Genomic DNA, 19,773 nt, shown 5'->3' on the forward strand with positions numbered 1-19,773 from the left:
AGTGGGTGCCCTATAACCAGAAATACACATGAAGGTGGAGCTTCCTTGTTTTTCCACTGACCTACAGGAAATCCCAATACTTATGTTTTCACCTTCCCCAGGAAGTTCTTGCTTGAGCGACGTCAGTGCTGCATCTGACCACAGCCGCTGATCTGGTCATGACAGTCCCAGCCCCTATTGCGCGGATGATATTCTGAATTTGCTGAATCCTCCCCTTACCCCCCCCCCCATTTCTTACCCCAGTATTTTCTTTAGTATCCCCACCCTCTGTAGGAGAGGAATCCCCTATGGTTGAAACCAGTTTAGTTTCCGTTTGTATATTTATTTTTCCTTCCTCCTGGATTACCCACCTCTCCAATTCTTTCTACCTAACCAAAGTGTGTTGTATGTTACATTGGTTCTCACGTAAGTTTATTTGTCATTTATTTGCCTGTTGAAATTAGCTTCACAAAATGTTAAGGGTTTAAATAATCCGAGAAAGCGTTACAAGATTTTCATCGAAATACATTTGATATTGTGTTTTTACAGCAGACGCACTTCTGAAACCGAGATCAGCCCAGGTTGTACGATAGGGTCTTCTTATCTGGTTTCTTTGCATCAGCACCTGTGGAAAAAAAGGGGGTAGCGATTATGATCCTTACGTCTGTACCATTTTTGCTTGAAAGCATTAAGTCTGAGAGGACAGTCATTACCTATTACTCAATGGGAAATTAAGCTCTATACTGGTGACTGTTAATGTATATGCATCTAATGACAGCAATCACCATTTTTCCTAAAATTCTGTCCCCTACTAGCAGAATTTGTGGAAGGAAGAATATTCTTAAATGGGGGTGTAACTCGGTATGTAACCCAAAACTAGATAAATCAGAACCCCAGCAAAAAATACAAAAGGGGCGACCCTCCGGTAGCCCAAATCCTTTATTGTTGCTCACCTAAGTGCTATCTATGTGATATCTGGAGGCTTAAACACCCCAAAAATAGGGACCACAATTTCTATTCAGTACCATATCTGAACTATTCTAGAATAAATTACCTTTACATTGATTCCACATTAGTACAAGAGGTCTCCTCCTCCTCTATTAATCAGATCACTTGGTCCGACCATGCCTCTATTGAATGAACCATCACAAAACTTACACCCTCATTGTCTAAATCCTTGTGGAAGTTAAATTATTCCATACTTAGACATTCTTACACAGTGGAAGAGTTGAGAAAAAATGGATGTTATCCAATAGCGCTTAAATCTAAACAGTGATCCTATAAGTGAGGATTATAAAATAACTTCAGGTGAATACTGTGTTGAAAGTGATTTAAAGAAATCTTGTGATACTTTGTGCTTTATACAAACAAAGTGAATTTGTGCAAATAAAATACAAATTTAGGAGAAACGTGTAGAGTGTTTGCAGCAGACTGAAAACTAGCCGGATCGAAGAGGGAGGCTCTACACACGAACAGCTGTCAGTCCTGAGCTATCGCGAGAGTTTCCCGTTCGGGGAACCAACCCGGAAGTGCGGGAGAGGGGGAACACGACCGCTCCGTGTATCAAGCTGAGAGACGGCTCAGGGACCTCCATTGTGGACGCAGATCTTATGATCCCATCGCTATTGTTATTGTTATTTGGAAACCATGTGAGTGTATTTCTTACCATTTTTACTGCATATAAATTTTATGGGTGCAGTCTACACTATGTCTGTTCTTATTTTTTGAATTTATGCATGCAGTGAAGATATACCCATAAGACATATGCGGAGGCAGTTTCTATATGGGAGACGATTGCAGCATAAAGATATCTTTAACACACCTTAACACAGATTAATCTGTGAGTATAAGATCCACTGGATGAATGAAGTTTGGATGCTTCAACCTTAGTTTCAGACAAATTGCACTATGTTGTATTTTTTTTTTATTTTTCATGGTCTTTGCGCTCCCTGATTCTCTTGGACAGTGGAAGAGTTAACAGAACATTTAAAAGGAGTTTCTTTCTAGTAAATGAAACACCGGGAATTTCCATGGCCATGATTTGGGAAGCGCATGAAGCTGGCATGAGGGGTAAAATAATTGCTTTGTCCTCTTTTTAGAAAAGACAAAAAGAAAGGTTGATTTCTAAGTGCGTAGCAAATTTACAAAAAAAAGCAGAATCCTTACATAAGTTTATTCCTTGTAAGAAAAATTACCAAAATGTGCTAAAAATTATAAACATAAGATTCTTCAAATACATAAAATAGAAGGGCCTTATTCAGAAAGCCTCGATAAGGCCCTTATCGAGCACTTATCGACCAAAATGGCTACTCGTATTCAGATAGCCTCGATAAGTGCTCGATAACTGTCTGTATCGATGCAAAATTGTATCGCTATCTGAAATTCGCCGACTGAGCAGCGATCAGCCCCTTATCGACCATTTTCGGATGGTTGATAAACTCGTGCGATTCAGAGACCCGTGAGTCGGCTGTCGCGGCCCATCGCAGCCCATCGCAGCCCTAAAAGGCGGTCTTCTCCCCAAATCCAATTCACCACAAAAATGTTGGTCAATTGGTGGGGAGATGCTTCGATGAGCAGCGATGTGTCGGGACTTAGAAAAAATCAGGCCCCTTTCCTGCCTCGGATTGATGCCGGGGGTCTCCAGAGCTGATAGCCATTAATAGCAGCTCCGGACCTGCCCGGCATGCATCCGAGGCAGGAAACATGCATGTACAGCAACGTCATTACCTTAGTGGCTAACCGCTAAGGCAATGAAGAGGTTAAACACCCGTGCAAAGCTTACTGTAAGAAACATACAATACAATACAATACAGTGGCTAGCGCAGGTGGGTGAAGGGGGAATTTGGCCCTTAGTGGCTGTTTAGGCCTTGCGGGTGGGTTGCGGGGGGAGTTAACCCCTTCATTACCGTAGCGGTTAATACCGCTAAGGTAATAAAGGGGTTAACCCAACCGCTATCCACCCGCAAGGTCTAAACACCCATCCTTAGGGCTAATACCCCCTTCACCCACCCGTGAGGCCTAAACACCCACCCCTGACTGACTATACCCACCCTCTACCCATTGAGTAGTATAGTGGTACATCATACCCATATAATAATAATATGGGCATGATAAGCCTCTATAGCACTCAATGGGCACCCTAATGACAATACAGTAATACACAAGACGCACAATAATAAAATGTAACTAAACTCCAAAAAAAATAAATACAAACAGTAGCCAGCTAATCCAATCAATACAATCAATAGCAACATCAACAATGAATTAATTAAACCATTAACCAATCTAAACAATTAATTCCGAAACCAACTCAAAATGAATAGTAACACTAACCAATGTAAACAATGAATTAATCCAACATTAATGAATTTAAACAGTTAAATAGAAAGAAATTCTAACAATCTCTGAAGTAACCATAAAACACATTAGCTAACATAATATAACATTAAATACAAACTAACACCAATCGCACTGTATGGATTTGGGCAGGGGGGGCGGGGGTGGGGGGCGTGTATTGATGTGTTTTTACATATTAATTTAAATATCTGGATAATATTTATGTTGCTCATTACTGTACTGTATGGGTTTGGGCGGAGGGGGGGGGGGGCTTGTATTGATGTTTTTTTAAATATTTATTAATATACATTTCTTTAATAGTGTAGATGTGCAGGGGGTCTCCGGAGATGAACCATATTGGTTTTATGTCCGGGGACCCCCTGCTTCCCGAGATACAGGCACCTTTATGGGGTGCCGGTATCCCTCTGCATTGAAATGTCCCGCGTCACGTGACCGGGACATTTCCTTGCATAGGAGATACCGGCAACCCATAAAGAGGCCTGTATCTCGGGAAGCAGGGGGTCCCCGGACATAAAACCAATGTGGTTCAGCTCCAGAGACCCCCTGCACCTCTACACTATTAAAGAAATGTATATTTAAAGAAATAATTTTCAGGCGACATTTCAGCTGGGAGAGGCGGCTCTCTCAGAGCAGCTCTCTCTGCAGCAGAAATGAATCACTGGTTTAGGCCTTTTCAGAGGCTCGATGCTCTCGCTGGTAGCAAATTGCCTGTTTTGGGCATTTTGCTATCACTGGTAATCGAGCCTTTCTGAATACCGTGATAGCAACGCCCAAAAAACAGTCATTTTAAATTCCCTGGCGATTTTTTTTATCAACCCTCTCTGAATAAGGCCCAAAGAGCTTTGAAATAGGCTAAGCAACTGTTTCACCAGAAAAAAAGTCAGACAGGCTGCTAGCACATTACATTTAGGAATGTAATTTCATATTCTAAAATAAAATTAATTAGGCTGAAAAGTGGTACCATTTTTTATGATCTCAAAATGATTGAAAATGTTTATAGACTTCTACTCCTCCCTATACAACCTACAAAACATCCACAAACAAAACAAAGCAACGCTTTACAAGAGGATAGAGAGACATTTAAATTCATGTCATCTGACTCATTTCGATGGGACAGGCTGTACAAAGAAATCGCAAAGGAAGAATTATTACAAATTTTGAAAGGTCTCAAAACCCATAAATACAGTCTCTCAAAAATATATTAAAAGACATTTAGGGCCCAACAAACCCAATTTCTAGTTAGACACTTTAAGGGGCATATTCTAGTAGCCTTCGTTAAAAAAAATCGCTGGGCCGGTTACGCAGCGAGTTTTTGGAGCGTTGTTATCCCGGTATGCAGAAAGCCATGAATACATGCGATTGCAAAATGCCCAAAACAGGTGAGGAGTCAGCGGTGTGATGTTCGCCTCTCTCTAAAAGGCTCACCCGGCAATCTGCAGCAAGCTGGACCAGCTGCATAGAGATCTGCAGAGAGAGAGCTGCCTCTCCCTGCACATATCTCACCAGCGATAGCAGGCTTTAAAAAAAAAATGTAATAAGTGTACGTGAGCAGGGGGTCTCCAGAAAAGAACCGCGTGGATTTCAGGAATGGGGACCCTCTGCTTCCTGAGATACATGCCCTAGATATGGGGTGCCAGTATCACTTATGCATTTAAATGTCTCGCGTCACGTGACCGTGAGATTTCTGTAAGGATCCGCACTGCGGGCATACCCGCTGCCAGCGCCTCCTTACCTCTCTTACATGCCACCCAGGCTCCCCGGCGGTGTACCTCGCTCCTTGCGGCTCCCTCTTCCGCTGCCTCCACACTTCCGGGTCGCGCGCGTCACCCCTACGGGCGCACGCGGACCCAGGCTGCCATTTTCTGGCGCCAGGCACCTGACTCTGCCCTTGATGATGCGGCGCACACTCCACGTGCTTCCCTGTCTCTTCCCCATCAGGTCCGCCCCCCAGGCCCTTCTCTCCCATCAGGCTGTTCTCCGGGCCACTCCTCCGCTCCTCCCCTTGCTGTGACAGGCCCCAGCTACCCAGACACCTTTCCCCTATCAGGTACTCCCCCTGGCTGCTCCTCCGCTCCTCCCCTTGCTGTGACAGGCCCCAGCTACCCAGAAACCTTTCCCCTATCAGGTCCTCCCCCTGGCCGCTCCACCATTCCTCCCCCTGCTCCAATAGGCCCAAGCTTCCCAAACACTTCCCTCCTATCAGGTCCTTCCTTTGACCACTCCTCTGTTCCTCCCTTTCCTCTGATAGGTCTCAACCCCCTATTTAGTCTCCCCTCACCATTACCTCCTTGCTCTGCATAGCTTCTGTACCTTGGTGCTGTCTGCTGTTGCCTGGCCCCTTTTGTCTTTCAGTCCCTGTTCCTGTCCCTGGATATTCTGCTGGCCTCCCTGGATTTTGACCTTTGGCTTTGGACTTCGTTTATGCTGCTCTCTGGTACCCTTGGACTTGGCGTTGGACTCTTTACCTTGCAGACTTCTATATCCCTTGGACACGGCTTACGGACAATCTACTTCGCTGCTCTCTCCACTCTACGACCCAGGCTTCCGGACACTCAACTACGCTGCTCTCTCCATTCCATGACCATTGGCTTACGGACTATACCTACCACCGCTGGAGTTGGCAAGTACGGTACTCTTTCTATTGTTGTTACCCGGACCATCTACGCTACTTCCACACTCCAGCCATGCCCCCGTTTACTGTTAGGTGTGTGGTATTATCCCTTTCCACCTCAGTCCCGAGGTTTCGTCTGGTATGTGGGCAGGCCGAGTGTTACAATTTCAATGCATAGGAGATACCGGCACCCCATAACGCGGCCTGTATCTCAGGAAACAGGCGGTCCAGGACCTCAAATCAACATGGTTCTGCTCCGGAGACCCCCTGTTCATTCACACTAGAATTAAAAAAATTATTAAAACAGTTTCATTACCTTAGCGGCTATCAGCTAAGGCAATTAAGGGATTCAGCCTCAATAGCCTGTTTATTGGGGGCAGAGGGGGTGGATGAAAGGGGTAGTAGCCCCAGGGTGGGTGGTTAGGCCCGCAGGGAAGATTGGGGGAAGAGTTAACCCCTTCACTACCATAGCATTGGGAACCGCTATGGTAATTAAGGGGTTAATCAGTCCCGCTACCCCTGGAAGTCCTTAATACCCACCTTTGGGGCTACTACCTCCTTCACCCAATCACTCTACCTCCAATAAACAAAAATAAACACAACAATCCTACTACCCACCTCCTTTACCCCAACAACCCCCCTCCCCACTACATACAGTACAGTAATGGGCAAAATTACAATTATCCAGATATGGATAATAGACAATTTTCCCATTCAAAATAAAACAATAGCCAGCCAGCATAAATAAAGTAAATAAAACTTTCTACTTACCCCTGCCATGATGAACGGCATCCTCATCATCATACTCCAGGTCTCTGTCCTCCATTGGCAGCAAGAGTACAGGAAAAAATCTAATGGCCCATAACTCCTAAACAACCTTAGCAGTTAATAACAGCTGTAGTAATTAAAGGGTTAATCCCTCTCCCCCGCTACCCACCCAGGAGGCCTAACATCCACCCCAGGACCACTATACTCACCCTGTACCCATTGATTGGCACAGTGGTATAACATGCCCATATTATATGTGCATGATAAGCCACTATAGCACTCAATGGTCAACCTAATACAAATCATTAAGGCCAAAAATACACAAGAAAAAAAAGAAATATACAAACACCTAAACACCCCAACAATAAATGAACTAAAAAGCCTAATAGTGCACATGAATAACATTTATCTATCACCAACACAGTAAAATAATTAAAATTATGTTATTCCAAAACTTAAGAATACAATTAAATAAACACCTATCCAACCAATTCAATCAATAAAAACACTAGCCAACAAATCAATTCAATAAATAAAATCATATAACATCCGAGTATATTATGTAGCAAAGTCTGTGACACAGTACCCACAGGGTTACATAGAAGACACACTGGAACTAGCTTTCCTTGTCCACAATATCAAAAGACAATCCTTGTGAACAAAGAGAGCTTGTTCCAGTGTGTCTTCTAGATAACCCTGTGGGTACTGTGTTGGACTTTGCTACATAGTATACTTGGATGTTTCATGCTGCAACAGATGAGAAAGGCTTGTGACTGTACCGAAGGCTGAACATGCAGATTTTTCCTCGTGAAGCAAGTCATCTGTATTCAGGAGTGGTAACATGTACCCTAAACATGCCCTGCTTGTTTGAATAACCTTCTTGTACGTGCATTTTTTACACTCTATATTGTCACAATATATTGTCACTTATTTACCCTGTGAGAGTTGTGCGCTTTGTTTTCTTCTCTTTTGCATACCCCTGGTTACCATCCAACTGGTCTGGATCATGCTACCATGTGACACCTGCCACAAGGCATTTTATACATTTAAAAGGCACACTTGGTCACCAGGGTTTGCAAAGGAACAAGAGAAACTTCAAGAATTTGAGTAGCACAGAAAGATTATTTTCTGGCTTGCTTCCCACTTGTGGTACAGTATCATGCATACTGCTGATTGAATATGGGACCATGCCAACCTGATGGATACCTTCTACCATAGCCAATCTGGTGCGAACACATACAAATCTCTGCACACGTTATTTCTATTACAAGATACAGATTCCACCGTCCAATCAGACACCAGCATGCATCACACATGCATCACTCTATCCAATCCGATGCCATCAATGTATGTTCGCCTCTGTAGGCTGTTGAATATGTCTCAAGCTATATCCTTTCTTTTGTTTTCTGAGTAAACACTTAGTATAGCTTACATCTTACTACGTAGTAAATTCGTCTGAAGTGTTACTCCGGTGTTTGTGTGTCTTCTGTAAGAATATTTTCCTTAACACTACATGAAATACACATTATATAAATGGAAAAAATACTAGACAGCACTCATAATATCTATATGAGGGTAAAAAAACTAATGGGATGGTGCACAAGGGAACTGGGAGGACCCTACTTCCTCCCAAATAACCTTAATAACAAACAAATGTTCCCGGCACTCAAAAACAAAAAGCAAGAGTAAGTGGATCAGCCAAAAAAGAATTTTATATTACACATAGGATGCACACACAGGTCAAACAAGGACCATGATAATCAAAATGTACTCAGACAGGGAAAAACACAGGGAAGGGAGGGAGGAAAGGAAGGGAGGGAGGGAGGGAGAGGAAAAGAAGGGGGGGTTAAAAGGTCCAGGGCAAGGGGGGCAATGTTTCGGGGTATAAAAACCCCCTTCTTCAGGCCCGTTCCCAGGGAGACCGTAGTCCCCTGGTACTTCCTCTACCCTGTGACTAAGTCCCTGAGATAAACAGTAGCAAACTATTGCTGAATCCCTGAGATGGAAAAAGACAGGCTGTTGACCAATAGAATCAATGATAAAGGTAATTGACAACAACTATGCACAAGATCTGGATGCTATAGGTGAACAAACTGGCAAAGCCAAAGCCAGAGCCAAAGCAGGGCTCTACAGGGCAATGACCCACAGCCATAGACTGTGATATAGGCACATGCAGAAAGCACTAAAGGTATCCTGAAGAGAGCAGACCTTGTGCAGCAAGTTCCTCGTGGTGCAGACAGGAGTGCTGGGTCTCCCTGGGAACGGGCCTGAAGAAGGGGTTTTTATAACCCAAGATGTTGCCCCCCTTGCCCTGGACCTTCCCCCCCCCCTTATTTTCCTCTCCCTCCCTCCCTTTCCTCCCTCCCTTCCCTCCCTCCCTTCCTTGTGTCTTTCCCTGTCTGAGTACAATTTGATTATCATGGTCCTTGTTTGACCTGTGTGTACATCCTACATGTAACATTAAATTCTTTTTTGGCTGATCCACTTACTCTTGCTTTTCATTTTTGAGTGCCGGGAACATTTGTTTATTATTTACACATTATATTAATGACTTACTGTTTTTTGAACCAATATTAATACTGTAGACCAGTGGAGCACAAACTTTTTGTGCTGCGCCCTGCTGTCTTCTCTGCTGTGTCGCCCGCAGCCCCCCTACCTACCTTAGAGCTGCATCAATTGATGCTGTGGGGTCATGTGACGTCACATGACCCACGGCATAATTTGACGCGTGTGACATCCCGTCACATGACCCCGCTGCATCATTTGAGGCCGCACTGCCATGGCGACACGTCACAGAGCGGCTAAATTTGGGTAAGTAAAGTGTTGTAGGAGTCTCACACGATCCCCCGGCATTTAATTTAAATGCTCTGGGGAAGAGCGCAGGGGCTCTGCAACGGCCTGCGCCCCACAGCAAAATCTCCCGCGCCCCCCAGTTTGCACACCCCTGCTGTAGACCGATGTTTAATTATGATATATTTTTGTCTGTTCTTACTACTTTGCAGAAATCCTCCTCCCCGCTCCTCCCTTTCTCCCCATCTTCCTCTTATGCTTTTTGTTTTATGTATAAAAAATTAAAATATAAACGCGTCATACATTCTGCCAAAAAAATGACACCAACAAAATAGGTCACATCATAAATTATTAATTCCCCCCCCCCTTTCCTCATAAATAAAAAATGCACATACCATTAATTAAACGGCTTCCCTCAGCAATAACATAAAAAATAGACATAACATAAATTGAAATCGCTTCTCTTAGCAATAATAAAACAATGATATAATAGCTTAATTGTTAAAAAAATCATTATAATATTTTTTGTCAATATGTACTTTGTCAGATAGAGGGAGAGAGAAAGACAGGGAGGATGGTGACATAAAGGCTAGCTATCGGCTTCATGGATCTGTTAAGTGCAATGCTGTCCTAATAATTTAGTAAATTACATGTAAACTTGTCATGATATATTGTTAGCACATTTAAAAAGTTCAATATTTAGTTCTCAGATCATTCCAGTGTTGGATGTTTTAGAATTATCATGTTCAACGACTCTAATTCCATAGGCATATATTAGTGATGATTACTTTGTTGCCATGTGGTGATCAGGAACTCCTTCCAAATTGAATATGATAAATGTGGAATATAAAATCGAATGCTTCATACACTGCAATAGTACCAATGTAGTATACCTACTGAAGTGCCCATGTGGGCTCCAATGTGTAGGCAGAAGCATCAGACAAATAAAGAGGTGATTGGTGGAACACATTTATAATATCAAAAAAGGTTTATAGACACATAGGGCCTCATGCAGTAAGCGTTGATAAGGTATTTTTCGGCATTTTATAGCCAAAATTGGGTTTGAGATTCAGTAAGCGCCGATAAGTGCTTGATTTCGCCAGGTTTCGGAGCCGATAATTTTGTTATGGCCAGTCGGCTGTCGATAAGCCTGTTTTCGCCACTGATCGCCACTTTTTTAAATCGGCTGGATTCAATAAAAAAAATCAGCTTATCGGGGCTGATCGGCACTACGAAATTGAGATGTTATGGCCAATTTCTCCCGCCAACTAGAGTTGGCAGGTTGGAGGGGAGAACGATCGCTAAGGCTGCCGGAACGGCACTTAGAAAAAAAAAATCTTCTGTACATCAATGGAGTCAATGGAGCGGGGACGTATAACAGTATAGTACTGTTTACGTTTCATTGCTCACAATACAAACGTCATTTGCATTACAGTGTGGGGGGCATTCCCTGCATTGTGTCACAGCTGACGTGTATTATTTGCATAACATTATACTTTTACATGTTGTCAGCATTTGCGGGTCACATTACTCATCATGTGATGATGTGTCAAGGGAAAATACTATACTCAACTCTTAAAGGAGAACCTCACATCATATCACACATTATACTGAACTGAGCGACAATTATTTACATGATGTTACACATGTCACACATGTCACACATACACCGTATATTCATCTTCCTTTACATTACACAATGCTTGTAATGTGTCACGCATCTTTAAACGTTCATGTACATCTGTCTTCTCATGTTTACATATAGTTTTGGGTCCTCCCTATTTTCATGACGTCACTTATTGGACGCTCAATCACATTGCATGTTTACATTGTAACCGTAGCATTACAAGCACTTCAACCTAACTTATACACACATGTACAGTAATTCATCATTGGGACACCTTGTAAACTCATTCTATAGCAACTATCCTCATTACAGAAATGCATGCATATGCACACGACTATTCATTGTTGTCAACATGTCACAATAACATGGCTAATTACACATGTTACACCAAACTTTTCCCACGTCAATCTCAGCCTTTTTGTCTAATTACATGACTGACTGTTGCGTTCACAAGTGTTACATGCATTGCACATTACACTATTTATTTTCAAGCAATCTTTGTACAAAGCTTCACGTCACATCATTGGCAAATATCATCATTCCCTGCAGAATACACACAACAAATACTTCTAAGAACAACTGCACACAGCTTGCCACAGAAGTACTTTATTATGTTAATGTAACACCTTGCATTTTACTATGTCACCTGACATCATCACATACCTATTTAAAGGTCGCCCATTACCTGCTCATTCACAGCTACTCATTTCAAAATGTTGAGATTGTTTAGGAGACGGAGGAACATTCTTTTCTATGACATGCTTGATGATCAAGAGAATGATATAGGGCAAGGGAGGGACAGACCGAGGGACAGTGACAGGGACAGTCACGCGGATACGACAGGGACAGGGAGAGGGACAGGCCGAGGGACAGGTAGAGGGACAGGAGATCAGAGGAGAAGACAGAGGAGACAAGTTGTGCCTCGTCCGCGTGTGTACAGGGAGAGAACCCTGTTAGATGGGATGAGTGAGGAGGAGATAGTAAGTCGCTATTGTTTGAGTTCAGCAGCAATCTTATCTCTTTATGAGGAGATAAGGGGAGATTTAGATTTTTTCACAGCCAGAGGTCGTGCAGTCCCTGGGCTTGTTAAAATGCTGTGCTCATTACATTATCTTGCTTCCGCGTCATACCAGACAACTGTGGGCATAGTGGGCGGGGTCTCGCAATCTACATTCTCGCGGGCCTTTACCCAGTTTCAGACCTAGCTGAGCCTTTGGTAGACGAGCATCCCACCCATGTAGCTGCTGAAAATGAACAAACAGCCAGTGGTGGCCAGACACGCCAGAATCTCATCAATTCATTTTTTTCTTGTAAGTAAAAACATATATGTTCCAAGTTATACTTTTATAGTTAAATTATGTTATCTTAACAATAATGTTTTTTTATATAACCTTCTGTTAGGACACAGATGAATATGGGTTGCACACCTTTCTTTTCTCTGCTGTGTGCACAAAGGGATGTGGCACCGGTATGTTATTGTTGCATAGGTTATATAATCCCTCTTCAATAGTACTTTTGTTGTGTGTATGTGAATACAACTGGGGTAACAAAGCACTAATATTTTAGCATTGTGTTGTTCCTTATGCTAAGACAATACACATATTATGCCCATACTCATTCATGCTTCTAGTATGCTTACATACAATGTTATTGGTGCAGTGTAACATGTACATCCATATGATGTGTACACCAGGCTGATTAACATTTTGAATGTCATTAAATATACATGGTGTTGCACATTTAACACCAAATACACACTTTGCTGTGTTGTTTACGGTACTGAAGATGGCATGTCAATGTTTGCAATTTATATATTGTTCCTTTGCATTATAGGTATATCTCCAGTATGACTGATCATGGTATGTATATTTGCTGACATCTCTCATAAGATGTGCCTACCTCAATCTTCCTATAATTATTTGAAGTAAAAACCCAACATATTGGTTTAAACACAAATGTAACATACATGTACTTTCTGTATCATGTATATGCATTTAGCTACTCTTGAGGTTTCATGTGCATTGTATTAGAAAATGATTACTCCCATTTCATCACATTTTATGTATGTTTCCTTATAAATTCCATTAATGTAATATAGAGGTGTTTGGAGAAAAGGGGATAACTGTACTTATTTGTTTACTTACGGGAGCTCATTCATCACGGATGCAATTGACTGATCATAACACTCCATGCATGAATGCCTGTAATCACAACAATGCGTACTACATCTTATATTTAGCAATGTAGGTGTTTATTAATGCTAGGAATTAATAGTCAACATTAATTTAAATTTGTGACATGTGTATGTATAAGTCACACGTGTGTGGATGTGTCCTACATGTACCAAGTGTAAAACTGTTAACAGAAAACACAATTTTGTCGCAAATGTTACTGTCATGTAGCATTTCTAATTTACCAATATGACATTGTTGGTAATATTTTTGGAATGTCAATCACGTCACTTCATCATTATCATGATGATAATTATCAAGTATTCTCACAATTGTAACGTCAATCACGTGCACATTAGCATAGACACACTTTTTAAGACAACTGTTTGTGTCTGTATCAATTTGTGTAGGATCCATGTATAACACCGACAAATGATAACACCAGCTTTATTATGGTAGCTTATATGATCATATTGACTATACTATTTATTTTTAAAACGTTTAATAAACACAGTAAACTATAGTTAGTTAGGTTAATGAAATATACACAGAAACGTACTTCATTACATGATGTTGATGTCATATTCAGAACATCATGCATTGTAGGGGACCACAACATCTGGCCAATAACATTATTTGCTACAGTCCCAAACCATTTTATCAACATACCCATGTAACAAGAGATTTTTAACAATAAAGGGTTAGTTGGTTGTAAGTGTCCTTTACATTGGGCGAAGGAGTGGCTCAGTGAGTAAAGACACACACTGGCACTGACAGTTTGAAGCAGGGGAGGCTGGTTCAATTCCCGGTGTCGGCTCCTTGTGACCTTGGGCATGTCACTTTATCTCCCTGTGCCTCAGGCGGCCAAAAATAAATTGTAAGTTCCACGGGCCAGGGACCTCAGCCTGAAAAATGTGTCTGTAAAGAGCTGCGTACAACTAGCAGCGCTATACATGAACATGCTCATATTATAATTATTATTATTGTTACATAGTTTCGACAGTCATACGTTCCATTACACAATAGAATACACAAATGTGTTAGCAGAGTGGGAATGGTTGTTATATATAAAACACACCATGCCATAAAATGCTAGTAGTAATTAAAGAACACTTAAGAAAAATTCATGAGGCACTCTTTTGCAACATCATTATGTTAATTAAGTGCTTATGCAATATAGGCATAAGGGTATCACATTTTTAATTGTTTGTTAATAAGCGCTGCAAGCAATATAAAATTAGTTCCATATGTAGTATAGTAGTCGGTGCCTCCTCCTCACAATCATCTCATATAAAGGTAGACTCTTCTGAAATCATACATTGATCCGATTGTATCTTCCCCGACATCTCTGAAATACAGCAAACACATGATGGTCAAAGATGGCACCTTACTATATATGTATCCGTGACAACGCGTTACACAGCTCTATATGATTGTGTACATACACACGTCACTCACTTATATGTTAGAAGTACAAGTGTACATCAGTATGTAATGTTTCTTTAAATTTGTAGCAGGCATAACTATGTATATGAAGTGAACGTTGCCTGTATACTGAAAAATGTGCGCGCACATCTTAGTGTGCGCACGCACTTCACGCTTGGCTCCACTAACTGTTAGCGCATGCGCAAAACAAAGCATACGTTGTGCGTTCAATACATGTTGAAAATACCAGTAAACATAAAATCTTTATTTCAAATACAATGAAGACGAAACTACATTCGTTCTAAACGAGTACATCTGTATTCTTTTTAAACAGACGTGTTTGGACAGAAAGCACGGCCGATAACACAATGCGCAAATGCAATACGTGTGACGTCATGTTAAGCCAGCGTGAAACGCACGCTAACACTCCTCCCACTCAATTAACATTCGGCTAACGCCCAGTTGACGCCTACAAACACTGAGCCGCACGCATGACACACTGCAGTTACCGTTACTATAACAAAACATGACAGCCAATAGGCTTTGAGGCGCGCACGTCGCTTGGGGGCGGGACTTACATCCGTAATCCTTTTTAAGGACGCCTTGGCCCATGACAAGGGTCCCAAGTCATACGTGGTGGACCCGGTTTTAAATGTTGTAGATGTTGCATGATAACAAAACAGGTATGTGTTAGAGTTATGGTAAAATGTTGCTAATATGTTTAGAGGGATAGGAAAGTACGTATATTTATTCCGTCAGCAATGTGTACTACTCTTTCAGGTTATACTATATTGTATTAGGAAACAATTTCTTTGTGATCGCTACTTGTTATGCAGTCTGCAATGTTACGCTGTATCCACGCATTGAAAGTGAAAATGGTGGTTACAAAAATAAATAAATTTAAACGCATAGTCAACGCATAACGATTGTTATATTTACCATTCTTCTAGAATTAACTCTTCGTCTGCCTGCAACTGGTCGCTCCAGAAATGCAAGGCATTTTCATCCACGCTTGACCCAAACGCTGAATCCAGTATGACACACATCTCCTCCATGAAGCGCTCATAGGAATCGCCACTGCTTTCTTCAAACAATTGGTCCGGAGGTAGGTTCATTTCTTCGGGTACCCATTCCAATGCATTTTCTGTTGAAAGGCTTGCTACATAATCATAGTAGTTTTGTTCTTGTACAATGTGGGTTTCAGGAATGGAGGGTGCAGATATTGCAGCAGGTATCGATTCACACGGAACAGTAGTAGCGGATCCATTGCTATTGGCATTAGGAATAAATATGCCTTTAAGCACAATATGTGTGCCCTCTTTCACGGTGAAATGTTTTTACTTCGCAATCTTCCAGAAACCATACTTGTCTTCTAGCTTATCCTGCACACGTTCAAAACAGTCATTAGTTGATAAAGTGAATCTTACTGAGGAATTAAAATTGCGCGCATGCCCACGGTCTTGGTAATAAGGATATTTTGCTCGAATCAAATCATAGATTTGGCGTGTGCTCGCTTTGTGTCCGCAAGTTGATAAAATTGCTTCTGATACCATGTATTTATACCCTAACTGCGGATTCTGATTTTTAACGAATTCATCAGCCATTGCAGATTAGCACAAAAGATGTGTGCAGGTATCTGTCCTTTGCTCATAAAAATGAAACTGCTCAATGGCTAACAAATTTCTGTGTTTCCTTTTCAAGGTCAACAAAAGTATAAACTTTTACTCCTCATTTCAAACGCCAATTGGATCTGTCGTTTTAATTGGTTGAACATTTGTGGTTTCTGATAGCCGCTTGTGGGACAAACATGTATCCTTTTTTTTATCTCGTTTCTGAAAACATTCCTACACTTGTAATTAAGTAACATTGAGTTTTCTTGCAAAATAACAAAGAGCACTGTGTGAAAATAGTGCTTAGACAGCCATATCAGTAAATACACACACCTGCAAAATGAAATGTTTCTTTCCCGCATACATTTCTGTGTGTATTTGAAAGTCTGGTTAACTCCCTGTCTGCATGAGTTTAAATACGTGTGTATCTATATATATATATATATATATATAAATATATCTCTCTGATAAATATATATATATAAAGTGTATATTGTACTATATTTATATTGTGTGTATATATATATATATATATATATATTGTGTGTATATATATATATATATATATATATATATATATATATATATATATATATATATATATATATATATATATATATATAGTGTGTGTGTGTATATATATATATATATATATGTGTGTGTGTGTGTGTGTGTCTGTGTGTGTCTGTGTGTGTGTGTATATATATATATATATATATATATATATATATATATATATAATATATATATATAATGTATTATTTTTTTTTTTTTATATTGCAGGAGTACACACAACATATTGATGGCAGTAAGTAGGCCTTGTATGAAACCTATTTAAATGGTGATAAACATGAGTGAATTAAGTAATAAACATTTGTTTGCGCCCAATACTGTTAGAGGCTCACACTTAGTATAGTTCTCAAACATTAGGCGTGTATTATTAAAATCTTGTGTTTTCACAAGGAAGCATGAAGTGTATGTTTTTTGTAAATACATCTATACCAGTTTAGATAGTACTATATATACATACACACACACACACACACACAGTGTGTGTGTGTGTGTGTGCATATATCCATACATACTACATATATATATATTAGTATACATTCAGAGATGTTCTTGAAACAAGAACACATACATGATTAAAGGACAACATTACAATGCCCAAGCAAGGCAAAGGTAAGTAATATTTAACACATAATCCTGCTGTACACGTACAAGAAAGATGTTTGCAGTTAAATAGGTGTTTTTTTAATTGCATGTGAATAATATGCACATGCAATGATTACATCAAGTAACACACCCAAATGCAATGTTTTGCTGCAAAGTCAATGGCAGCTTCTCTAAACTTAGCAACTGGCTCCTGGTGGACCATTACTGAATACACGATTCATACATCAATATTAATAACACTATTCATTAATTACGACTGTTAAAATTTCCAAAACTTCACGTGTACAAGAACATACTTGAAAGTTTAGAAACAACACAGTCTTCAGCATACATACAATATTAATTAGATATTCTGAAGTCAACAAAACAAGGCCAAAGAGATATTTAGTGAATTATAACATTTATTTCTTTTGTTCCTTTTGAGAGCGAGTAACAGGCCTGCTTGTTGTCTCTTGGATTTTCCTTTTTCGTTTTGCAACAACTTTAGCCACAACAGAGCCACTTTGACTGGCCTCTGGCACTTCACGGGCAGGGCTTGTGGCCAGTGACTCACCTACAGGGCTTTTGGGCAGTGACTCACCTACAGGGCTTGTGGGCATTGACTGTTCACCTACAGGGCTTTTGGGCAGTGACTCACCTACAGGGCTTGTGGGCATTGACTGTTCACCTACAGGGCTTTTGGGCAGTGACTCACCTACAGGCCTTGTGGGCATTGACTGTTCACCTACAGGGCTTTTGGGCAGTGACTCACCTACAGGGCTTTTGGGCAGTGACTCACCGACAGGGCTTGTGCCCACTGACACATGTGAGCAAGTTGGTAGACACTGCACAAGTGATGCTTGGTTTGTTTCATGTGTGTCTTTTTTTGATTGTGTCCAAAAACTGGTCAGTAGTAACTGCTTGTGCGGTTTTGTTTTTGTCGCCTCCTTTGTAGGTGTCAGCTGCTGATTTTGTACAGATGGCAGCGGTAGGATGTCGTCAGGAACCTGCACAGCAATGTCTGCTACTTGACCGGTAACATTCGGACCTGGTGAATGAAGATCAGATGCATGTGGTGAAAACTGACCAGCATGTACAGATCCTGCCTGTGAGGTGTTCAAGTTGAATTGTGGTACATTAGTCATTCTCAAGTAATTTGCTTGGGTTTGCTGAACAACTAATGCTTCGAATGAGGTGTTGATTTTTTGCAACTGTTTAGGCACTTCAATGAAGACTCTGTGGAGATGTGCCAATTGTGATACTGTTTCTTCCTGCAGTGCAATCATCCTTTCCAGCACTGTCATCAGGTCAGAATGGCGACGATTTTCTGCTTCCACAATTTTTCCCTCAGAAGCTACAATTGCATCGTATGTGGTAGTTGCTGGACGATTTGGCGGTAAAACAGTTTCAATTGGAACCTCTTCATGGTCACTTGCTGGTATTTCTGTCTCTATGGCGGCATCATCATCATCATCATCATAATCCTCATCATCATGTTCTACAAATAAATGTACACATTATTAAATGGCATGTTAATCTCTGCTGTGTTACTATGTAATTCTACTGTGTCATAAGTAACACCTAACATGTTTCCATACGTTTTATAACCTCACATTAAAAACTACCTTGACTTACGAATAATGTTTGGACTCAGTATGAAATATGAATGAATGAAAACTTGCTCTAAACTCAGAACTTCTACATGATAGTTCACATCACTAACACAATACATGTTGCCTTACACTTAATTTTCACTGACACTAAGTAATCCTATTTAAAGAAGATGTGCAAAACAAATAATGAACATGACAACATAACATATAGAAGAGCACATATTATATGGCCACCAACTGATACACTCACCTTCTAGGTGTGTTGAGCTGCATGACCCAGGTGAAGACACTTGTTCCATCTCAGGTGACACATGTCCTCCAGGGGCAACTATATATAACAATAACATTAGTTTTACATTTACATGTGTAAATATTGAACAAACAGTTATTGTATGTTCTGTATTTATGATTACCTAACAGCATCAGTTCCTTAACCGAAAATGTGTGTGTGAAAGTGAACATAAATAGTTGTAATAACAATGTACATGCCTGTGTACTTAGAACTTTTGAGTTCCCTAACATACAACATACTATGTATCTGCAGTAATGCGTGAGGATAAATAGATTAAATTTGTACATAAAAATCATATGTTGTGTAGTGATATCAGTATCATAATGTACATAACTATCATGAGATGACCATTCACAATGGTTATCATGAAGGTGG

General features: G+C 40.7%; 1 protein-coding gene across 1 annotated transcript; it reads right to left on the reverse strand.

Annotated features, from left to right (window-relative positions):
* Nucleotides 1–551: 551 nt before the first annotated feature.
* LOC142488101 (uncharacterized) lies at nt 552–19,454 on the reverse strand. The gene is made up of 3 exons (XM_075588475.1): nt 19,357–19,454; nt 18,398–18,991; nt 552–604 (listed from the first exon to the last, which is right to left on the reverse strand). The coding sequence occupies exons 1-3, from the start codon at nt 19,451–19,453 to the stop codon at nt 552–554; spliced, it is 744 nt and encodes a 247-aa protein (XP_075444590.1). The 5' UTR covers nt 19,454.
* Between the last annotated feature and the right edge of the window lie 319 nt (nt 19,455–19,773).

This window comes from Ascaphus truei, chromosome 2, assembly GCF_040206685.1.
Source record: "Ascaphus truei isolate aAscTru1 chromosome 2, aAscTru1.hap1, whole genome shotgun sequence".
NCBI lineage: Eukaryota > Metazoa > Chordata > Amphibia > Anura > Ascaphidae > Ascaphus > Ascaphus truei.